Source organism: Patagioenas fasciata, chromosome W (assembly GCF_037038585.1).
Source record: "Patagioenas fasciata isolate bPatFas1 chromosome W, bPatFas1.hap1, whole genome shotgun sequence".
Classification (NCBI taxonomy): Eukaryota; Metazoa; Chordata; class Aves; order Columbiformes; family Columbidae; genus Patagioenas; species Patagioenas fasciata.
This window is the reverse complement of record NC_092559.1, coordinates 3,660,563-3,685,472: the sequence shown is the minus strand read 5'-3', so window position 1 is coordinate 3,685,472 and position 24,910 is coordinate 3,660,563. Positions and strand designations below refer to the sequence as shown.

The window sequence follows — 24,910 nt, the reverse complement described above, 5'->3', positions numbered from 1 at the left end:
ACTGTAAAATTCAGAAGCAAAATATTCCATTTAACTACCATTTAACTTAAATTAATGTCTCCCTCAAAAATCAAATCCTGCATTCCCTGTCGATAGTAATCCTTAGTGTTACAAGTAAGGCTGTGTTAGAATTGATATATATTAAAATGTACTTTGTCCAATAACTGCACTTTTCCATAGTACAATAGTAAACAATTACAGAGTTTCCATTACTCCTACTGCAAGGACCAAGTTAACATTTATATGGTCACTAAATATGCACTTACACAAAATCAACATTAAGTTTTACTCAATGCTACATATTCATCCATATTATATGGAACCAATTCCATTCTATATGCAGTAACTCACTTCAGTTAAATTTGCTTTCACAGCTGCACCTTTCTGCTTCACAATGAATATTTCACCAGCAAGAACCTTTATCAGCCCTAATGACACAACTACCTATCCAAATTTCACAAGAACTTTCCTACACCAGGACCCAGCCTACCCAAGTGTTCCACAACTCCCTTGCAAGGCAAACCAAAGGCTTCTGTTAGAATAAAACAGAATAATTTCAGTTGGAAGGGACCTACAACAATCTAGTCCAACTGCCTGACCAATTCAGGGCTGACCAAAAGTTAAAGCATGTTGTTAAGGGTATTGTCTAAATACCTAAATACACTGTGTCTAAATATACTGACAGGCATGGAGCATCAACCACCTCTCCAGGAAGCCTGTTCCAGTGTTTGACTACCCTCTTGGTAAATAAAAGTTTCCTAATGGCAAGTCTAAACCTCCCCAGCACAACTTTGAACCATCCCCATGCATCCTGTCACCATATAGCCAAAAGAAGAGATCGGCACCTCCCCTTCCACCTCCCCTCCTCAGGAAGCTATAGAGAACAATGAGGTCACCTCTCAACCTCCTTTTCTTCAAACTAGACAAGCCTAGTCCTCAGTTACTCCTCATAGGACATGCCTTCCAGCCCTTTAACCAGCTTTGTTGCCCTCCTCTGGACACATTCAAGTACCTTAACATCCTTCTTAAACTGTGGGGCCCAGAACTGCACACAGTACACAAGGTGAAGCAACACCAATGCTAAATATAGGAGGAAAAAAAATGTCCTAAGCCTGTCAGTGTTTAAGAGGCATTTGGACAGTGCCCTTAATAATAATACCATTGACATATTTCATATGACCAGCTTCCACTACTCTTTTTGTGCAGCCTTCCTAAGGAGACTGACATAAGGTTTAAAAAAATAAAAATAAAAAACACACACAACCAAACCCCAACCAAACCCACACACAAACTTGACCCAAAGTATTTTCAGCAGTAGGTATAGCATTTGTTCAGAATACATTTAAAGGGTCTGGAAGCAGCAGTCAACACTTCAGTTGTATTTATGCAGATTTTCTTTTTTCATATTGACCCTTGCCAACATTACTCCCTTCTTAGAATCACAGAAACATTTCAGCTGGAAGAGACCCTCAGGATCATCCAGTCCAACCATATCCTAACCTAACTCTAGCACTAAACCACGTCCCTAAGAACTTCGACTAAATGCCTTTTAAATACCTCCAGGGATAGTGACTCCACCACTTCCCTGGGCAACCTGTTCCAACACCTGACAACCCTTTCCATAAGGATTTTTTTTTCCTAATATCCAATCTAAGCCTCCCCTGGCACAACTTGAGGCCATTTCTTCTCATCCTATCACTTGCTACTTGGGAGAAGAGACCAACACCCTCCATGCTACAACCTCCTTTTCAAGTAGTTGTAGACAGCAATAAGGTCTCCCCTCAGCCTCCTTTTCTCCAGGCTAAACAGCCCCAGCTCCCTCAGCTGCTCCTCATAAGACTTGTGCTCCAGGCCCCTCACCAGCTTCATTGCCCTCCTCTGCACTCTCTCTAGTACCTCAATGTCCTTCTTATGATGAGGGGCCCAAAACTGAACACAGGATTCAAGGGGTGGCCTCACCAGTGATGAGTACAGTGGCACAATCACTTCTCTAGTCCTGCTGGCCACACTATTTCTCATACAAGCCAGGATGCTGTTGGCCTCCTTGGCCACCTGGGCACACTGCTGGCTCATGTTCAGCTGGCTATCGACCAACACCCCCACGTCCTTTTCTGCCCAGCAGCTTTCCAGTCACTCTTCCCCAAGCGTTGCCTGGGGTTGTTATGATCCAAATGCAGGACCTCGCACTTGGTCTTATTGAAACCCATACACTTGGCCAATGATCCAACCGGTTCAGATCCCTCTGTATGGCCATCCTACCCTCCAGCAGATCAACACTCCCACCCAATTGGGTGTCATCTGCAAACTTACTAAGGGTGCACTCAATCCCTTCATCCAGATCATTGATTAAGAGATTAAACAGAACTAGCCCAAATACTGAGCCATGGGGAACACCACTCGTGACTAGCCACCAACCGGATTGAGCTCCTTTCACCACAACTCTTTGGGCCCAGCCCTTCAGTCAGTTCTTTATCCGTCGAAGAGTACACCCATCCAGGCCATGAGCTGCAGCTTCTCCAGGAGAATGTTGTGGGATACAGTGTCAAAGGCTTTACTGAAATCTAAGTATACAACATCCACAGCCTTTCCCTCATCTACTGGGTGGGTCACCTTGTCATAGAAGGAGATCAGGTTGGTCAAACAGGACCTGCTTTTCATAAACCATGTTGACTGGACCTGATCACATGGTTCTCTTGTATGTGCCATGTGATGTTACTCAAGATCATCTGCTCCATGACCTTGCCTGGTACCGAGGTTAGACCGACAGGTCTGTAGTTGCCCAGATCATCCTTCCAGTCCTTCTTGTAGATGGGTGTCACATTAGCCAACTTCCAGTCAACTGGGACCTCCCCAGTTAGCAAAGATTGCTGATAGATAATGGAAAGTGGCTTAGGGATCACCTCTTCCAGCTCCCTCAGCACCCTTGGGTGTATCCCATCTGGCCCCATAGACTTGTGGGTGTCCAAGTGGTGTAGCAGGTCGCTAACCATTTCCCCTTGGATTACGGGGGCTTCATTCTGCTCCCCATCCCTGTCTTCCGGCTCAGGGGGAGCTATGCAAAAAGTCACTATTTTTCCTTTCACAACTACTCATTGATCTCTATTCCAATGCTGAAAGCAAGCAAAGCCAAACCCACATTAGGTGTCCTAGAAAAGACTGCATCTTTTATTTATCACCCCTTGGCTTTGTTTTCACAGTGAATTCCTAGCTTAAATGTAATCAGCCAAGAAACCCTCCCTAAATGCACTCCTGTCATTCCTCATTGCTTGCAAACAGAATCAAGTGCAAGCAAAAGGGGGGAAAAGAAAAAGTCTCAGCACCACCAACCAAACTAAAAAAAGCCCTACTTCTGGTTCGGCCAGTCCTGAGGAACCATAGATGTAACTCAGACCTTTGGAGAGAAGAAAGGCAAAAGATTAAATTTATAAGAAAGTTTATATATATATATATATATATATAAAATTAGCTTTTTTTTTAACCCTTAAAAAAAAATGTCTAAAGCTGAACTCCACCTAGGCAGAAGGTAAGAGCATTTAGCCCAGGAACAGCAACAGAGCTTCCCTTTGGAAAGTAGAAGGCATGTTTGCAGGCTGCCCGCGAATTGAAATCCGCTGCGAACAAGGCCGAAGGGGAGCCCAACACCCTCTGATCTCGAGCTGCAGCACCGGGACCGGGGCCGCCACCACAGTTCTGCGCGGTTCAGTCCCACACGACGCTGCGAACAAAAGGCGAACAACAGCGTATCTGAGCCGCCGTCCCGCCCTGCCCCCCGATTGTCGACCCGGCGGTAAGAAACAAGAAAAAGTCTCTTTTGTTTGGCTTCCCTTTAGGGGGAAGAAAAAACTGAAGAAAACACAAACATTAAAATGAAAACAAAGTGCCCAGTCGCCGCCGCCTCCTCCTCCGCGAGGCACCGCCATACAGCAATGTGCCTAGCACACGCGGGTCGCACAAAATGCAAGCGTACCACGCCCCGGCGGAAGTTTCCTGAGAAAGCTATAAACCCCTTTCCCCGCAGGACCACCACCGTCCCGACAGGGGACTGCTCATAGGGAGGCGTTAACCAGGGGCGCCAACTCTCTGCAGATGATGAGTCCCGGCAGGCGTCGGCCGCCGAGTGCGGGGGCACTGACAGAAGAGGTGGAAGTATTGTTCCAGGAGGAGGAAGAACAGTACTTTCCCCATCACCTCGCCATTGTCACGCAGGGGCTCATCCTAAAATAACTCGTGGGCTCCTCCGCGCCCGAGCTGCAGCAACTCCACGCCGCCACCCCGAACTGGGGCCTTTCCCGACGAACCTCCTCTCGCCGCCGCCGCCACGACGGCGGAGCTTGGGCGGATCGCATCTCCACCCTCTGGCTCGCCGCCATCGCTGTCCTAGAAATGCCTTTGTTTGCGGCTTCGCCCCCCGCCCCGCCCACTCGCTGCTGGGGTCTCGCATCCTCTTATTTTTTTCCATTTTGGACCGCAACGCATTCCGCCCTCTTCCCCCACCGGCCGCTTTCTGCTGATTCATTTCCACCGGCGGAGGCATCTCCTCGGTATTGTAGCTAGGGGTATGGCGATGACTGGGATTACCAAAAGTGGGAGCTGGGAGGGAGCAGAGACAAACGGGATTACACTCTGGATTACAGGGAGCAGGCATGATCCGTCGGGAGAGTAAAAGGGACAGGCGGAGGGGAGGCAGCGTGCCCGGCCCGCCTGTCGGAGACGAGGCCGGCCGCTGAGACCGCGGATGTGTCACGGAAGGATTTATTCTGTGTTCTGTGTACAAGGTGGAAGAGACTGGCGGAGAAAGTTGCCCAGCCCAAATTACAGTCTGGATGTGAAGGGTACGTGCAAGCCAGGCCGCGGGGGGCAGCTCCCCGACCGCGCTGCCGGCCCCCTGACGGACTGCCGAGGCGCGCCAAGGAGGCGGGATAGCTCCGGCCGCCAGGGCCGCCCATAAAGGAAGGCGGTTCCCGGGATGGCAGGCAAGTGACACGCTGAGGAAGACCCGCGGCGCCCTGCCCGGGTAGCCGCGGCACAACTCCGCAGCGAGTTCCCGGCTGGTGACTCACCGACTTGCAGGACGTCATCGACACAGCCGCCATCTAGCAGAGCGACGCCCCTGCGGAAGGGGAGGCGATTCTCGTCGGCCGTGTCCGCGCCCCCACCGGGCACGGTACCGGCGGTGGCCCCCCCGGGGGTGGAGGCGGGCTCCTCGGTGCCGGTGTTGAAGGAGGAGTACATACAAATCTCCCTCTCGCTTCGGGGAAAGGACCAGTAAACGATCCTTCGCTGTACCGGCTCTGGTATCCGCTCGAAACGTTCCTCTACCCGCTGGAAGGGCCACTTCTCCGCCACCTTGCGAGCCGCGATGTCCAGCAAGGACTCGGGGCTCTGTGTCTTCCCGAGCGGCAACAGCCCCAAGGCAGCGGCGGCGGTGGCGGCGGTAGCAGCAGCGGCGGCAGTGGTGGCGGCAGCAGCAGCTACGGAGGAAGGTCCAGCGCGGAGCGCCCCGCTGCCAAGTCCAGCACCGCCCACCCACTGGCCCGGCCTGCACCCCGAACCATAGCCGGGTCTACAGCAGAGGCGTTTGGCGGGGGAAGGCAGCTGACCACGCTCCGCCATGATCGCGCCGCTTCTAAGCAGATAGCGGAAGTGGCTGTACTGTATAAACGGCACCAGGAAGACAACGAGTGGCCGCGAACCACCCCCCGAGTCACGCCCCCTTTTCCCTTATATGGCCGCAGAGGGCGGTGTCTTATGCAAATCGGCACCAGAAACATAAATAGAATGGCCCGAGAAAGGTTTGCTGGTGGGGGATGGTGCGTGCATTCTTGGCGCGGGGACACCATGCCGATGCGTTGCCTCCCCCCCCTCCCCTCCCCCCTCCCCCCCCTCCCCCCCCTCCCTCCCCTCCCCCCTCCCCTCCCCCCTCCCTCCCCTCCCCCCCCCCTCCCCCCCCTCCCCCCCCTCCCCCCCCTCCCCGCTGTCACGCGCGCAAGCTCGAGAGCGCCTCGCGCGTCCGGTGGGAAAAGGGGGCGTGGCTGGCGGTGCTCCTCTCTGCCACCATGTAAGGAATGGAATGCGGGAGCGGGGCCTCTGCGGACTTAAGCGGGTCGCCTCTGCTGGGAAAGTCGGCGCGGAGCGGCAGGTGGGGAGAACTATGTCTCGCAGTCGGAAAGTACGGTAATGGCCCCAGAAAGATGGGGGCTGGCCCGCCCGTCTCCAGCGCCTCGCACGGGGGAGCGGAGCTCCATGGGAGAGATGGCAGAGGCGCCTCAGGGAGCAGGTAGGAGATGCCCATGGGCGGCCCCATGTGGGGTGGCCTGGTCTAGGTTTCTGCCTCAGAGGTGGGCTGAAATAGGTGAAGCTGGGGTGTTTTTATCGGGGTGCTGTTCCTCTAGGGCAGGAGCCGAGGTGGCTGACCCCACGCATGTCTGTAACAAGTCCTTGAGGCGGCTCAGTAAGTCTTACCCTTTTATTAGAGGCACTATGGTAGCCACGGCTATTGGGCCGTGGGGTGAGCCCCCAGCCCCGTGGACGCTGGCTCGCTGGTTGAGCGTACGCCGGTCCTTGGAAGCACTGGTTGTGGCCCGGTGCGAGCTCTACGTGACTGGCTTATTTCGCAGATTGTACCGTTCAGAACCGCCCAAGGTAAAGGGCTCCGTGCCACAACCCGCGGTGAGTAAATTGAATGCAATTAACCTGTTGTGTTTGCCTTGGTGTCGAAAAGGTCCGTAAAAAGGTTGGCGTTGGCCATCTGTTCCGGTTAATTTTTAGCATGTGGTGTGTAATGCTCGCAGCTGCCACAGAATATAAAGTGAGAATGATTATTTTTTTGTGTTCATTAAAAACTGTACTATTCGGGATCATACCGATTCCTAAATTAAATGGCGTTCTTGAAAAAAAAAAAAATAGAGAGAAAAAACGTTGATGAACCACAGTGGCAGGCTGAGAATATTGAGGCTATGAGACTCCTGCATAACACTAGGTAAATACCAAATGCTACTTCTGTTTGCAGCAGAGAATTCTGTCCCTAATTACAACCACACTGTTAATGTAAAATACTGTGAAAATAATATGCTGTACGGATCAGCTCTAGTAAATAAAGCTGAAGCTGATGTCATCTGTCTTATGGAGAGAGACTTTGACGTATCTTTTAGAACAACCAGTATTTTTTATTAAATACTTTGTAACTTTAGCTTGAAAATTTTTTTTTTTTTTGACCACTTGTTGAAAACACTTATTCACCTTGCTTGGATTTAACAATGAACAGCATTTGATAGCATACCATAATTTGAATGCTTAGTTGCTTCATTCATGTAGGCTAGTTTACCCAGCTAGACTACGTTTTCCATGATGCAATGTGAGCGTTCAACCGAGAGGTGCGCAGTCGGGAGATGGATCCATCGGTGGATGCAGCAAAAGAATGTCAAGTGTGTCAGGCATAAGATCTAAGAAGTACAAATACATCAAGTTGACTTGAAACTCAGTATCTACTTTTTGTTTCCACCAAAAAATGAGACTACAGTGATAGTTTATTTTCTATACAGGTGTTTGAAGAGCTTTGTGGAAACTGTATTTTCCATTAAAACAGATGGGAAGTTCAGTGAACTGTATCAGACTTTCTGACTTTGATTTTTAAAGAAAGATCAGCAGAAAACCTGAAGGTGATTTAGAATATGCAAGTACTGGCTTTTTTTATATGCTGTTAAGCTCTTAGTAGCATTGATTGGTAATTTTAGTGGTAGAGTTTTTTTACATCTACATATCGAACTCTTTTTTTCTACTGTCACTTGCTTATACTAAGAAAATGGCTAATGGTTTTTAACAAAGGAGTTTAAACTACAGACTACAGGCAGGGACTAAGCTGTGTTTTGCAGTTTATTTTCTGTATATATTACAAGGTGGTGTTTGTTTTGTTTTTTTTGTTTGTTGTTTTTTTTTTTTTTTTTCTTTGGGATCATGAGAGCTACCTTCTGGATAGGAAATGCTTGTGCTTCTGGGTATAGACAGCACAAACAGTTACCCTTGAGGTTCCAGTTTCATAAATTCACAGATACCTTTGCTGGGATATTAACTGGTATCTTCATCATTTTAGGCCCATATTTTACAAGTGATCTACTGGATTTTTATACTTACCTCCAAAATTTAGTTGGAGTTATTTGGGAGCCTGAATGCTACAGGCAAGTGATGAGGATGTAGTACTTTCTTTTACTATCAATATGGTATTGATTTCAGTATTTCTGAGAGCAGAGAAATGGAATAAAGGTAAAAAATTAAGAACAATATTATTGCATGTGTATGAGAGTAGAGGAAAATTATATTTCATTTTTACCCCATCACTTATTCTTTGTTAATAATTGTTCACATCTTGAAGCAATTCTTCTTCTACGTTCTTCTAGTGCTATTACTGTTTTACACAAGTGTCTAGCAAGTCAGTAAAAATGCTCTTCTTAATTGGGTAATGACTGTTCTTTACCAGGTCTCAGCCACCTGCTGTAATAAAAATAACACACTAACGCCACTGGAAGAATTCTTCCTGTCATAGTGAAGAAGCTTTACAGTAAAAAATGAGAAGAGTGACAGATATGCCAATGAAAAATAGAACTTACATAGTAAGCAGAAGTAACCCATGTGTCAGTTATCTCCACTTAGTCATTCTTCTGTCATTTCAGATCTGGACAGAGATAATAAAATTCACTTAAGATATCTCAGAGAAAAACAGGTGGAAAAGCCCATAGATCCACCTTTTTCATCCATATACTACTCAGCAGGAATAGCTACTTCCCATTAAGTCTATGAATATTAATAACTACACAGCATGCTGTAGAATCTCTTTTCATTTCTGGGCTAGGGAGTACATGAGGAGGTAATGGCATCTTTGCTCTTGAAATTCTTCCATATGCACCAGGTATGCTTCTCCTTGGGCTCCCTCTGCATTGGTGTAACTCTGTAATGGCTTGCAAATTATAATCTGAGTCTGAAGTTGCTTTATCCTGCTAGTATTGCCCCTTGAGTTCCTTTAATTTTCTAAAAGTAAGTGGGAAGATGTGTTAATTCCAGGAAAGAAATTAAAATGTGTTAAAGCCATACCTGAACTATATTTCTGCTTTCAATGGATTATGTTCTTGTGGAAAGACCTTGTTAAGCTGAGCATTCATTTCCTCTTTTTCTGCCTCCTGGTTTTGGGAGGTCTGTATTCCAGAGCTACACAGAGAGGAAGGAATGGCTGTAAAACAGCAATCTTGACTTGGTTAACTACCTGCATGTAATCAAAGGCTATTCTATGAGCCACTTGAAAAAATACCCTTGGCCACCACTTAGTGAAATTTATTCTTAATAATGTTTAAAAACATTAGGCCACTTGCAATCATTTTTACTCTTTCCAGTAATACATACAGGGCTTGAACGTTCTACCAGTTATGGTAATTCAAAAGAAAGATTACATACAGCTGCACAGTTGTGTTTGTATGAAGCAAGCAATAGTCTAAATGTAGAAAAATGGATTGCAGACAGTCTAATGCTGGCCAATGCAAGTCATCCTGGTGGTTAAAATTTACCTACAAAGATGAGAACAAGAGCAACCACTGTTAAGAGGAAGCATGGCATTTAAGCTGAACAGGAGTCCAGATTCATGCACTACATAAAATATTTCTAAACGCTGGGAGGGTAGTGGGTCAGAGATGAAGAGGAAGAAACTCAGGGAGGCTAGAGGGCTATTGGAGTTAGAGCTTTACCTGGGAAAGTTCTAGAACAAATTCTCCTGGGGGCTATCACAAGTCAAATGAAGCACGTGAGTGGGAAAACCCAGTGTGGATTCACCAAGGGCAAATCGTGCTTGACAAATCTGATTGCCTTCTATGACAAAGTAACATGCTCAGTTGATGTGAGGCAAGTGGTGGACATTGTCCACCTGGATTTCTCCAAGGTTTTCAGTATGGTTTCCACAGCCTCCTCCTAGAGAAACTGATGCGTTATGGTCTAAGTAAGTGGTCTGTTCAGTGGGTGGGTAAGTGGCTGACAGGCTGCACTCAGAGGGGGGTGGTAAATAGCTCCTCTTCAGGCTGGCAACTTGTCACGAGTGGGGTCCCTCAGGGATCGATATTGGGCCCAACACTGTTTAATATCTTCATAGGTGATTTGGATGATGGGATCAAGTGTACCCTGATGAAGTTTGCTAATGATACCAAACTGAGTGAGAAAGTGGACACTTTGGAAGGGAGAGCTACTCTGCAGGATGACCTGGATAGGCTGAAAGAGTAGTCTTAAAAGAACTTCATGAAGTTCAGGAAGTGTAAGGTCTTGTACCTGGGAAAACATAATTGAGGAGTGCAGCACAGGCTGGGATTTACATGGCTGGGGAGCAGCTCTGTGGAAAGGGACCTGGGGTTCCTGGTGGACAACTAGCTCAATATGAGTGAAGAGTGTGCTGCTGTGGCAAAGGCGGCCAACAGGATGCTGGGCTGCGTAAGCAAGGGCATCATTAGCAAAGAAGTCATTATGCCACTTGGTGCTTGTCAGGCTATACCTGGAATACTCTGTGAAGTTTTGGTCCCTGCTATACAAAAAAGATGTGGACAGGCTGGAGAGGGTCCAGAGAAGGGCCACAAAGATGATCAAAGGACTGGGGAGCCTGCCACATAAGGAAAGGCTGAGAGAACTGGGCTTGTTCAGCCTTGAGAAAAGACCTCATCACCATGTTCCAGTATTCAAAGGGTGGCTACAGAGAGGATGGATATTCCCTTTTTACAAGGAGGCACATGGAACAGATGAGGGGTAATGGGTACAAGTTACTCCTGGGGAGATTGTGATTGTACACAAGAGGGAAATTTTTCACAATGAGTACAATCAACCATTGGAATAATCTCCCCAGGGAAGTGGTGGATTCCTCAACATTGGATTCAGCTGGGCTATCCTGTCTAGATTGTGCTTTTCCAAGAAAGGTTGGGCCAGATGATCCTTGAAGTCCCTTCCAACCTGGCATTCTGGAGGGGGGGGGGGGGGGGGGGGAACAAACAAAAAAATTACTCAAGGTGATGGCACTAAAATAATCAAATACAGAATGACTGATGGGCCTACTGAAACAGATTAATTTAAAATGTTAAAGCAAGTCCTGTTTAACCTTTTTCTTTAAGCTTTTTTGGTAACTAAGCACTTTAGTTCTTATAAGAAAGCTATAGGCTTTATGGATTCCAAATGTGTTCTGTTGTTTATCATTTGAAAGCTTGAAAAACACTGCTGTAGGTAAAGATAGTGAATATCACTACAGTTAGCAGTATAGTGACTCTGGAAATTTAAATAAAGGAGAAATGGATAGTAGTGTTGAGTGTCAAATTGTTTTAAGATTGGTCAATGAAGAAAATAGTGTGCTTGATCAATATCTTTGGTTTTACAGTGTTTTCTTAAATAGTTTCATTATGTTTAGAAACTATTTTTAATTTAAGGAGTTAAAAATTAAATATTTGCCTTTTAGTACCATTTTAAGTCAAGTACTCTAGAATAAATATTTCCAGCTCTTTAGAGTCTCTCGGTTAAAGTGAAAATAAAACAGCAGCACTGAATGAGCCCTTTCAAAGTACAGCTTTTTATTCTAATTAAATTCCATGATGATGCCAAAACTGAAGTCAGAGGCTAGAATCTAAAATCATTTAGGAAAATGTACTTAGTGTTTTAAGTGTGCTTTACCAGTATTCTACAATAATGAAAAAAATACTAACATCCCAATTTGACCTACATCCTCTTGACATTCATTTCTGTGTCCTCTGCCTTTTTGTGGCTTGATATTTGATGTATGAAGGAATTATGAGATGGACTGGAGGGGAGGGCATTGTGTGTGCCAGAGTCCCAGAGCTGTGTAAATCAGTGCTGCTCTGTATTTTCTCAAGGAATGAGCACATTCAGTTTACATTTATTGAACCCTGGTAATGGATTTTCTTCTTTATAAGGAGCATTGTGTTGGGATATTTGTTGGGACAGTTTAGCTTACTACTAAGTTACTAGGGATAAAAGCATCACTGTTACAAGTAAAATGATAATGTGAAAGTGACTTCTTAAAATTAAATATGTTGAACTGATTTAAAAGATTCAGAATTTCAAAGTCTTGGAATAGAGGAACAAGAGTGTCTCACCTTTCTTTGGAGTTTTAACTTATTCATTTACCATTTGCAAAAAGTCAAAAGCAGAAAATCCTGTCTCTGAGAAGAAACTAGATTTAACATCCCTTCTATAGATCTGACTTGCAGAACTTATGAACACTCAAAGTAAGAAGTGTTACTACTCTCCCAAGCTTATCTAAAATTTTTTTAAGTACTATATTTTTTTTTAATATCAAAGTAAATTTGATGAGAACTTCAGGTTTTAAAGTAACTTTTCTAGGTTTTTTTTTCTGTCTTTACTGCAAGTGCATACACTTAATTCACTTAATTGTAGCAGCTGTGTAATGAAAAACAAACAAACAAAAATTTACTCGAAGCTTTATCCTCTTCTGGTCAGAAGTCCTCCACCAAAAATGCGATAGGCCAGTTGAGAAGTTAATCAGTTGCAAAATGCCACCAGCTGATGTACCATCATGTATAGGAACACCTCAGCACGTATAATGTACAGAAAGTGAAGTAGACTGGTGATCTAAATGGAAATATCATTGGACTGACTTCTTGTTGATAAGCATCCTACACTAACAGATCTCCTTTTTATCTTCTCCAGCTTCTGCCCCTTAAACTACATTTTACTTTAGACTTCCTTCCATTAGACCAAATAGCTACTTTGCCATGGCAGGCAACATAATAATTCTTGGGCAGAAACTCCATGTGAAGACAGGCATGCAAACCTCAATCCACTAATGTAAGGAACAAAAGGCATAGCCTACTGAGATTTTTCACCTATGGCAAAGAGAAACAACATATATTAAAATTTCTCAGAAGTGCATTTTCCAGGCTTTTAAGTGCTGGTAGAATGGCTTTAAAGCCAAAAAAATGTGTACACAAACACACTCAGAAAAAGTGATGAGGGAGCTGTACTTACAAGGGAACAGTTTAAATATGCCAAAAACTGGAGCTTCTGCCCACCCGCTAGAGATGCAGTGTGTATCTGTAGGATACCTTGTTCTGGTGCATCCTTGTCTCCACTGGTGCAGCCAAGACAGCAGTGCAAGGAAGAGGAAAGTATAACTAACTGACCAGGAATTGCATTGTATATTTGCCAGTCTTCTGTGAACTTGTCTGCTGATTGAGGACCTGCAGAAAGTATGGAGGCAGAGAAAAGTCAGAGATAGCTAAAGAACACTTAAATTGTTTCTGTTTAAAAAAAAAAATGGCATTCTTTTAAAAAGCTTGAGTTCAATGTCTGCTTCCTCTAACTTAGTCACCAGTGATTGCATTTAGCAAGCTGGGGAAACTGAACTGGACTTCAAGACTTTTTTTTTTTTAACAGACCGTTTAAACTTTGATTCCTACTGGTTCTTAAATTGTTATTTTACAAGTATTCAATCAATATTACAAACCTGCCTCTAGCTTCGCTGGGACTGAAACACCTAGTCAGGATTTACAGACTACTCTTTTCTTGAGTTGTACCAAAGACAAACTTACAAGGTAGTGCTTTAAGTATGAGCACTTCTGGATAATTTAGACATCCTATGAAATTAGAGATCAAGTTTTTTTCTATGGCAGAAAAATGGTGCTGTGCCATCTGGTTAAGCTTCATTTAGTCAATGAGGACTATGCACTGAGGAATAAATAATGAAGACCCAGTATGAGGGTATAACATTCTGGGGAGTTGTGGTTTGGTTTTGGTTTTTGTGGTTTTTTTTTTTCTTCCCAGTTTTCATCTTCTATTTGTATAGCAGTATTTGGTGTCAACTCTATCCTTAAGCAAAGTGCAATTTAATGGTATGATATTTTTGTGGGTTGGGTTTAACTAAATAAAACTTAGAGTAAAACCGTACTGCTCTGTTCCAACTGAACGTGCCATCCACTTATCTTTCTTCTGTCTATTCTTCCTGTCCTACAGTCTTGGAAATTGTACCAGAGCTAATAACTCAAGTTAAGCCTTGTAATCAAATTCAGAAGGTAGAAATAAGCTATGGTTAGAGCTCTGCAGTAAAATTTTGTCAGAGAACCCAGTGCTTCCTTTTACTTGGGTAGCTTCAAAGGTTTCTTTGGAATCCCTTTCTTGGAGCAGGGATTTTCTTTTTTTTTTCCCCTACTGGTCTACTGCTAAACGTCTGACTTCTGAAGTTGTTCTGAATAGAAAGGGAGAACATTTTTTCCTCTTCTGTGCTCCAGGGATTAAGATGAGCTCAGAGATATGCCTCTGCTGCACTTAACCACTTTGAATAGTAGTGGCACAATATACTGTCATTTTTCTAGGAAATTAGTGCTTTGAGCTTCTTTCAGGGGGGTATTAAGAACTGCAAGAAGTTGACAGTTTTACTACTGAAGAGGAAGGTACCCCTTAATACTTACTGAAGCAGAGAAGCATGGATAAATTAGGCAGGACTTACGGGACAGCTGTCATATTCACAGTATTACAGTATGTTTGGGATTGGAAGGGACCTCAAAAGATCATCTAGTCCAATCCCCCTGCTGGAGCAGGAACGCCTAGGTGAGGTCACACAGGAACATGTCCAGGTGGGTTTTGAATGTCCCCAGGGAAGGAGACTCCACAACCTCCCTGGGCAGCCTGTTCCAGTGCTCTGTCACCCTCACTGAGAAGAAGTTCTTTCTCAAATTTAAGTGGAACCTCTTGTGTTCCAGCTTGATCCCATTACCCCTTGTCCTATCATTGTTTGCCACTGAGAAGAGCCTGGCTTCATCCTCGTGGCACTCACCCTTTATATATTTATAAACATTAATAAGGTCACCCCTCAGTCTCCTCTTCTCCAAACTAGAGCCCCAGCTCCTGCAGCCTTTCTTCATAAGGGAGGTGCTCCACTCCCTTAATCATCATTGTTGCCCTATGCTGGACCCTCTCCAGCAGTTCCCTGTCCTTCTTGAACTGAGGGGCCCAGAACTGGACACAATATTCCAGATGGGGTCTCACCAGGGCGGAGTAGAGGGGAAGGAGGACCTCTCTCGATCTACTGACCACCCCCCTTGTAATACACCCCAGGATGCCATTGTCCTTCCTGGCCACAAGGGCCCAGTGCTGGCTCATGGTCACCCTGCTGTCCACCAGGACCCCCAGGTCCCTTTCCCCTACACTGCTCTCTAATATGTAATTTCCCAACCTATACTGGAACCTGGGGTTGTTCCTGCCCAGATGCAGGACTCTACACTTGCCCTTGTTAAATTTCATCAGGTTATTCTCTGCCCAACTCTCCAGCCTGTCCAGGTTTCTAGATGGCAGCACAACCTTCTGGCGTGTCAGCCACTCCTCCCAGCTTAGTGTCATCAGCAAACTTGCTCATAGTACACTCAATTCCCTTGTCCAAATCGTTAATGAATATATTGAATAATATTGGCCCTAGTACTGACCCCTGAGGCACTCCACTAGGTACTGGCCTCCAACTAGACCCTGCACCATTGACCACCACTCTCTGGCTTCTCTCCTTAAGGCAGTTTGCAACCCACCTCACTACTCTATTGTCTAGACCACACCTCCTCAACCTTGCTGTGAGGATGCTGTGAGGGACTGTGTCAAAGGCTTTACTGAAGTCAAGGTAGACCACATCCACCGCTCTGCCATCATCCATCCACCTTGTTACATTCTCATAAAAGGCTATGAGGTTGGTCAAGCATGACTTACCCTTGGTAAAGCCATGCTGACTGCCCCTAATGACCCTCTTATCCCTGATATGCCTTGAGATGACACCAAGGATAAGCTGTTCCATTACTTTCCCAGGAACAGAGGTGAGGCTGACCGGTCTATAATTACCCGGGTCCTCCTTCTTGCCCTTTTTCAAGACTGGAGTGACATTTGCTTTCCTCCAATCCTCGGGCACCTCTCCCGTTTCCCAAGACTTGGCAAAAATGATGGAGAGCGGTCTAGCAATGACTTCAGCCAGCTCCCTCAGCACCCGCGGATGCATCCCATCTGGACCCATGGATTTATGGATGTCCAGACTATTTAATTGTTCCCTAACCCAGTCCTCATCCACTAAAGCAAACTCCTCCATTAACCTGGCTTCATCCGGGGTCTCAGGGGTACAGGGTTCCCCAGGACAGCCTCCAGCGGAGTAGAGAGAGACAAAGAAGGCATTCAGCAATTCTGCCTTCTCTGTGTCTTCTGCCACCAGGGCACCCACCTCATTCATCAGTGGGCCTACATTGCCTCTGGTATTAGTTTTATCTGCTATGTATTTGAAAAAGTTCTTCTTGCTGTCCTTGACCCCTCTCGCCAGCTGTAATTCTAAGGAGGCCTTGGCTACCCTAGCTGCCTTCCTACATCCTCTAACAGCAGCCTTATATTCCTCCCAAGTGGCCAGTCCCTGCTTCCATGACCTGTAAACTCGCTATTGTTTGTCTTCAATAAATTTGAATATGTGAAAGACAATCCAGAAGACTTGATGAATTTAAGAGTACTGGCAGTAAAATGGGTAAATAAGACAATCCACATGAAAAATGGCTAGCATTCATACAGGCAAAAAATGTATAACTGAATACAAGTCTGATCAGCAACCTATTAAAGGAAATCAGTAGAAATAATGTTGGTCAATATGGGTATATGAAAAACAGATCTGACCACAGTTTTTTTAAACAACACACTTGATTAAAAATGTAATCTTTAAATAACAATAGTGTTTATGTAATACTTAGACTTCTTCCAGACATTTTGACTTAAACCTGCATGACATTTTTAATGTCATGCTGTCATGCTAATTTAATGAATGTGACCTGTTATTTAACAGGATATTGGTTAACTGACAGCCAAAAACAAAGTAGTAAATGGAGGATTCTAACTGAGCAAGCATATTCATGTTAGGATTATTTGAGGAATTGCTTTTGCCCATGTATTATTTACTGTTTGTTTTAAATGGCATCAAAGATTGTACAAAAATATTAATGATAGCTCATAGATGACCTAAAAGATTGGGGATGTAATAAGCAACAAAGATAAGTTATTGATGCAGTCCAGATTACTTCATTTAATAAGTTGGGTGCTAGCAGACAAGTGTTTTGTGGCAAACTATTAAGTTATATATCTGTGTACAGTGAAAGCAGACTGTCCTTTTTACCTGTCCATTTGGTCTACACACCAAATACCAGAGCTCAAGAACAGAGAGAAGACACCTAAATTTGGGGCCATTGAGTGTCATTTGAGCAAGGTCTTTTCAAAATACAGTTCCCTAGAAAACACAGCTTCCAGTTTGTTTTCCTGGGACTCCTGTATATCATGGCTCATCTCTAAAACATGCAGTTGTTATGCTTGTGTAACTTAATTATGGTATCTCATAGTGCTGTGGTTTAACCTGGTAGGCAGCTAAACACCACACAACTGTTTGCTCACTTCCGCCACAGTGGGATGGGGGAGAGAATTGGAAAAAAGGCAAAACTCTTGAGTTGAGATAAAGACAGTTTAACAGGACAGAAAAGGGGAAAATAATAATAATAATGATAAAATAAATTGCAAAACAAGTGATGCACAATGCAATTGCTCACTACCTGCTAACTGATGCCCAGCCAGTCTCCAAGCAGTGGCCCCCAGCTAACTTTCCTCCCTAGTTTATATAATGAGCGTGACATCAAATGGTATGGAATATTCCCTTTTAGTCAGTTGGGGTCAGCTGTCCCAACTGTGTCCCCTCCCAGCTTCTTGTGCAGTCCCAGCCTCCTCACTGGCAGGTCAGTATGAGAAACTGAAAAGTCCTTGCACAGCAGCAACTAAAACATTAGTGTGTTATCAACATTATTCTCATCCTAAATCCAAAACACAGCACTATACCAGCTACTCAGAAGAAAATTAACTCTATCCCAACCCTTATATGAAATCTATATCCACCCCTTATTCTATACCATCTATGTAATGTCCAGATCCCACACATTCCAAAACATCCCAGTTAATCATGACTACGTTTCCTGATTTTTGATATATGTACACGCAGATATCATTTCCTTAATCTATAGACCATCCCCCTAAAATGTCTGTTAAGTTCATTTACTCCATGACTTTGGGCTCCATCTGTCATAACAGTCCTTCAGGACGAGAGAGATGGTGTGGGGTGTTGGATTGCTGCATGCTGACGCCAGTTCTGGTTCCATCACTGCTGTGCTTGTCTGGTTCTATCATCACCGCACTTTGCTTGGTTTCATCAAAATTTATTCTTCATTAATCTGGGTAATTCTTACTGTAATACTGTTTATATGGCATATAGCAACTATAGTAGTGATAACATACAGTATTATGTAGCAATTAAAATCATACAATTCAAATCATTGGCTATTCTCACCCAAAATCAAATCCCCTTGAGGCACACATAGGACTTCCCCATCCTTCTGCATTACCCACCAAGTGCATGCAGGTCCTCGAGCAAAAGCAATCCCATGGGTGGGTTTACCTTTGCCTGAAGCAGGAGTAACCCAGATTGTCTTCCCTGATGTATTCTTTATGTGCACTACAGGAACTTTATCCCTTTCTACAGTACATAGAAGTTTTGACTGGGCAGGGCCAGCTCAATTGACAGATCCCCTAGTGTTGACTAACCAGGTGGCTTTTGCTAAATGTGTATCCCAATGTTTGAAGGTCCCAGCACCCATTATAGTTTTTAGCAGTACATTGTATTGTTCAATTTTCACAGAGGCTGGTGCAAGATAGAGGATGTGATATACTCACTGAATGCTGTGCTCTTTGACCCAGGTGTCTATGAGGTTGTTTCAGAAATGAGTCCTGTTATCTAACTCAATTCTTTCTGGGGTGCCATGTTGCCATAAGACTTGCTTTTCAAGCTCCAGGATAGTGTTCTGGGCAGTGGTATGGGGCACAGGGTATGTTTCCAGACATCCTGTGGTTGTTTCCAACATTGTGAGCACATGGTGCTTGCCTTGGCAGGTTTGTGGGAGTGTGATACAATCGGTCTGCCAGGCCTCTCCATATTTATACTGTAGCCATTGCCCCCCATACCATACAGGCTTTAACTGCTTAGCTTGCTTGATCCCAGCATATTTCACATTCATGGATAACTTGCATAATAGTGTCTATGGTCAAGTACACCCCTCAATTACGAGCTCCTCTGTATGTTGCAACTCTTTCTTGATGGACTGACATGTCATGGGCCCAGCAACCTATAAATAATTCACCCTTATGTTGCCAGCCCAGATCTACCTGAACCACTTTAGTCTTAGGAGCCTGATCTACCTGCTGGTTGTTTTGATGTTCTTCAGTGGACTGACTCTTGGGTACATGAGCAGCTACATGGCGTTCAACTAGGTTGTCTACTTGGGCAGCAATATCTTGCCACAATGTGGCAGCCCAGATGAGTTTACCTCTGCACTGCCAGTTGTTCCACTTCCATTGCTGTAGCCACCCCCACAGGGCATTTGCTACCATTCATGAGTCAGTATAGAGATAGAGCACTGGCCATTTTTGTCATTCAGCAATATTTAAAGCCAGCTGGATGGCTTTTACCTCTGCAAACTGATTTGATTCACCTTGTCCTTCAGCAGTTTTTGTGACTTGTGTAGGACTGTACACAGCAACTTTCCACTTCCAATGTTTTCCTACAATGCAGCACAACCCATCAGTGAACAGGACATATTGCTCCTCATTGTTAGTTTATTACAGTGGGGCCTCTTCAGAATGCATTGCCTCCTCCTCTAATGACATTCCAAAATCTTTGCTTTCTGGTCAGTCCATGACCACTTCCAAGATTCCTGGGTGATTGGGGTTTCCTATATAAGCCCATTGTGTGATCAGTATGACCCATTTACTCCACATAGCATCAGCTGCATGATGTGTAGAGGAGACCCTCCCTTTGAACTTCCAGCCTAGCACCGGCAGTTGGGGTGGCAGGAGGAGCTGTGCTTCAGTACCAACCACTCCAGAAGCAGCTCAAACTTTTTCATATGCTGCCAATATCTCTTTTTCAGTTGGAGTATAGCAGGCCTTGGATCCTCTGTATCCCCGACTCCAAAACACTAGGATTGAACCTCGAGTCTCCCCTGGTGTTTTCTGCCAAAGACTCCAGGTAGGGCCATTCTAACCAACTGCTATGTAGAGCACATTTTTTACAGCTTTTCCTGTCTGGACTGGCCCAAGATCTATTGTATGTAGATGTATGTATTGTTTACTTTGTTCAAAGGCTTGTTGTTGCTCTAGACCCCATTTGAAATAATTCTTCTTCCAGGACACTTGATAGATAGAGACTTCTTATGATCAGACTATAGTTTGGAATATGCATTCTCTAAAAATCCACAATGCCTAAGAAAGCTTGTGTTTTCCTTTTATTAGTTGGTGGAGACATAGATGTTATTTTGTCAATCACATCTGACAATATCTATCTTGCCATTTTATTCTTAAAAACTGGATGTAGGTCCCTTGACCTTACTTTGTTTTATGGCAAAACAGGCTTTCAGAAGGACTTAGAATATTTTCTTCCTTTTCTCTGAAACTTCTGCTGTGTCACCTCACGTGATGATGTTGTCAATGTATTGCAGGTGTTGTGGAGCTTTGCCCTGTTTAGGGCAGTTTGGATCAGCCCATGCCAAATGGTAGAGCTGTGTTTCCACCCTTGGGGCACTCGATTCCAAGTGTACTGGACGCCCCTTGAGGTGAAAGCAAACTGTGACCTGCGCTCTGCTGCCAAAGGAACTGAGAAAAATGCATTAGCAATGTCAATTGTGGCATACCACTTGGCTGCCTTTGACTCCAGTTCATACTGAAGTTCTAGAATGTCTGGCACAGCAGCATTTAATGGTGGTGTGACTTCATTCAGGCCACAATAGTCTACTATTAGCCTCCACTCTCCATTAGACTTTTGCACTGGCCATATGGGGGAGTGAGTCTTGCTGATCACTTCTTGTCTCTCCAGTTGACAAATCAACTTATGGATGGGAATCAGATTCTTGGTTGGTGTGATATTGTTGCCAGTGCACCATTGCGGTACCAATCAGCACCTGCTGTTCTTTGACCCTCAGCAACCCCACAACAGAAGTGTCCTCCAAGAGACTGGGCAAGGTGGACAGCTGTTTAATTTCCTCCATCTCCAAGGCAGCTATGCCAAAAGCCCACTGGTACCCTTTTGGGTCCTTGAAATACCCTCTCCTGGGGTAGTCTATACCAAGGATGCACAGAGCCTCTGGGCCAGTCACAATGGGGTGCTTTTGCCAGTCCTTCCCAGTTAGGCTCACTTCAGCCTCCAATACAGTTTGCTGTTGGGATCCCCCTGTCACTCTAGAAATACATATGGTTTCTGCTCCTTTATAACTTGATGGCATTAGGGTACACTATGCACCAGTGTCTACTAGGGCCTTATACTCCTGTGCGTCTAATGTGCCAAGCCATCGAATCCACACGGTCCAATAAACCCAGTTGTCCCTTTCCTCCACTTGGCTTGAATCAAGGCCCCTCTGGTCCTGATCATAGTATTCATCACCCACTTCTTCTAAACACAAATCAGAAGTTCCTTCCATAAGATCAGAAGTAAAATCAGCCCTTCTGCTCTGTCTGGGAAACTACCCACTGGAAACTGGAGTGACATTTTCCTGGAAGAACCTCCTTTTGTGGTTGTTTTTCCTTGCAACTCACATACCCTTGCCTCTAGGGTCAAGGTAGTTTTTCCATCCCACTTCCTCATGTCCTCTCTGTGGTCCTACAGGTAAAACCACAGGGTGGCCTGTGGTGTGTACCCACTATATTATCTCTCTTGAGCAGACGAACACTTCTAATAGCTGAGATACTGCTCCCTACAGGTGAGGAGTTGGACATATCCTGTTTGAGTTGCTGGACCTCCCAGGACAGTTTCTTCACAGCTGAGATGCATGCCTGTAGGGAGGAAGAGAGACTTTCTTCATATTGCCAGAGTTGACCAACCGATTCATCCACCATTTGTTCCTCTCTATCTTTCCAGGTCATTACTGACAATGAGTTAGCATACAATGATGGTGTCCTCTGTACAAACTTCCACCGTGTGAGTTGTGTGTACTTGCCTTCATTTGGATCTTTGGATAACTGCTCGTTGTTCAGGTAATCATAAATCACTTTCAGCATGGCTAATTCTGGATACCTCTCTCCATAGTGGTCCACTTGCCTGGGTGGCATATAACATCTTCCTTGAAGGGATATCTTTCTTTCATACCTGACAGGAGTCACCTCCAGAGGCTGAGGGCCTATGCCACTTTTTCAATTGCTTTTTCAATGCCCCCTTCCCTTGAAAGGGACCCCAGGTGCTTGGCTTCCCTACCTTCAAATTCCAGGCTACTGGCCCTGTTATCCCAGCTCAGAGCAGCCAAGTAACAATGTGCTCGCCTGGACGATGACTGAAATCCTTTCGCATGTCTCGCAGCTCACTGAGGGACAGAGATCGGGTGATTACTGTCTTTTTTATGAGTTCTTCCTCTCATTCTGAGGAAGAGGAGGAGCCCTCCTTGTGGGAAAAGCAGTTCCAGCTAAAGGGCCTGGGACACGTTATACAGTAGTATGTTTTTTATGAGTGTAAGAAGTGATAGCCCAGGCCAGTGAGAATGATATCTCAGGTCGGAAAACCGCCCCCATATGTATGGTGTGTGAATGAGTGGGTCGGAATGCTGCCCACAAGATATGCATGGGAACGTGACTGAAAACAGTCACAGCATGAGTGTGGTGTGTTTAGAATAACATTTTTTTGAAAAAACTGTCTAATCTCTTGGTCCAGCCCTGTATCTGTAAACATATAAATTGAGAACTGTTAATAAAAGAAAGCTCAGCTCTGCCTGGCACTGCTCTCGCTGCTAACAAGAACTCTGTGCCTGTGTGTCTCTGTCTGCATCTTGGTGTGTGTCGTTTCTAGTCGCTGCACCTCCTACCAAGTTGTTCCTCAGGAGGAAGGCAGAAATTCTTCCTCTTCTGCCTCCTGTTCTCCTGATAGCCCTGCCTCAGAGTAGTGTGCCTCCTTGCTGGCTGGGCAGCATGCTGCTTCTTTCTTGTGCTGGTTTGACTGAAATCAATTTAATTCTCTTCATGCAGTTAGAAACTCTTCTTTTTTACAGCTAGCATGGTCATTGTTTGGATTTGAGAAGAATAAGATAGCACCCCGTGATAGAATTAATGTCTTTCTTCAAGCAATTTTCCTGTGGTTTTGAGTTGGAATTAAGAGGATGTAAGAACTTACTGATATCTTAGCCATTGTCTAGGAGACCGAAGTCTTTCTGGACTTTCTATCTGTAGGTGCAAGGCAACTAGGAAGGGGGGCTGTCCTGGTTTTGTTGAAAACAAGACCAGTTCTCTTTTAGTGATTTTTCTTTCAGCTCAGTTCTTCTAGGTGTCTGTACTTTTCTGAGTTTTAGCCTGCATATTTCTCCTAGGATGCTGTACTCGGTGCTGATAAGAGACCAACGGAATGCTGAAGAAGCTCATGTTTAGATTTATTACTATGGTAGCCAAGAAAGACTGATAAGTTTTCCCACGTTCCGTTGTGAAAGGGGCGTGTTTGAGGAGGGGTGGACGGAACAGGTGACTAGAACTGACCAACTGAGTGTTCCATCCCATAATCGTCATACCCCCTATATAAGAGGGTGATCACGAGGGTCACGCTCTCTTTGACCATGGCCGGCATCTAGAGAGGACCCTGTCTGTCTGCCTGTGATCTACAGGCCTCAGGCCCTGCATCCTGCAACCAGGTTCCGGTTTGCTGTGAAGTCCCGCCCATGACTTCTGGGGGCCTGACCTGCACCTGCCGGAGCCATGCCAGCTCTGCACACCCAGCTCCGCTGCTGCTGGAGTGACGCCAACTCCACATCGAGCATTCAAGATTGGTTTTGTATATTTTGTATATATTCTCTATTTATTAGTAGCATTAGTAAAAGCCTTTAAAACCTTCCAACTTGAAGTCTAAGTCTCTCTTCCTTCCTTCCTCCTTATCTTCCTTATCATCTTTCCGATCTAAAGGGAAGGGGTGGTGGGAAGTAAGAGGGTAACAGGGAGCATCTGCCGTTTATTGCCGCCTTGCCTTAATCCTTGACAGATTGAATTGGTGGCCCGTACGGGGAACGAGACCGTACAGAGAGAGAGAATGTACGGGGATGAGATAAGAGATAATGAGATAAGATAGATCAGACAGGCCTTGACTGACATCCAGGCTGCTCAATTCAAATATTCCATACCATTAGCATCATGCTTTGTATTTAATTGGAGTGGGGTTCTCTAGCTGGTTAGACCCTGTTCCAGTTCAGCTTCATTACAATGGAGTTCTGTTATGGAGTTTTATTACTTCAGTTAGTTTCATTAGTTTGGCCTTTTGCCATTCTGCCATTTTGTACTTGGCCTCTGGGCCTTTCTGCCTTTTTGGCCTTTTCACTCTCTCCCTGTGATCAACTGTTCAGTACCAGGGTGCTCTCTTCCTGGGCCTGGTTGCTCAGTGCAGTTCGTGAGGAATTGGATTGAGTATCACTTATTTTATATTTAATATTTATTTTATCTTTTATTTTATTATAATTATTATTATTAGTAGTATATTAGTATTATTTTGTTATTTTGTTATTTTATTAAACTGTTTTTATCTCTGTCCCCAAGCTTCTCCCTTCCTTTCAATTCTCTCCCCTACTTGGGGCGTGGGGGAGGGAGAGTGAGTGAATGGGTATCAATCATGGTTTTGATTGCTACCTGAGGTTAAATCATGACACTTCTGATCCCTCTTAGGAGAAACTTCTTCATCCTTTGCTAAATGAACTGACTTTCCCTTCCAGGATTTCTTTTGTGAATAGGTGTGACTGATATCAGCACAGGTCGTTTCTCTGGTTCAGCTGCAGTGCCTTTAGCAGGGGTTTGAGTAGCCGCAGTGCCTGTCATTGGCCCA

General features: G+C 44.8%; 2 protein-coding genes across 3 annotated transcripts in view; one reads left to right on the top strand and one right to left on the bottom strand.

Annotated features, from left to right (window-relative positions):
• LOC136114684 (zinc finger SWIM domain-containing protein 6-like) overlaps window positions 1-5,769 on the bottom strand; it is a 195,747-nt gene extending 189,978 nt beyond the window's left edge. Inside the window, exon 1 of the mRNA XM_065860115.2 lies at window positions 5,061-5,769. Coding sequence (XP_065716187.1) covers window positions 5,061-5,613 — 553 coding nt within the window. The 5' untranslated portion in view covers window positions 5,614-5,769. The remainder of the gene's footprint in view (window positions 1-5,060) is intronic.
• A 253-nt stretch (window positions 5,770-6,022) lies between these two features.
• LOC136114685 (uncharacterized) overlaps window positions 6,023-24,910 on the top strand; it is a 69,932-nt gene continuing 51,044 nt past the window's right edge. Inside the window, exons 1-2 of one of the 2 annotated variants that reach the window (XR_010653130.2) lie at window positions 6,023-6,139; window positions 21,989-22,104. Coding sequence is in view for 1 of the 2 variants with exons in the window: in XM_065860118.2 (XP_065716190.1) it covers window positions 6,071-6,139 (69 nt within the window). In the remaining variant the exon portion in view is untranslated. The remainder of the gene's footprint in view (window positions 6,140-21,988; window positions 22,105-24,910) is intronic. The other variant, XM_065860118.2, reaches the window with a different exon arrangement.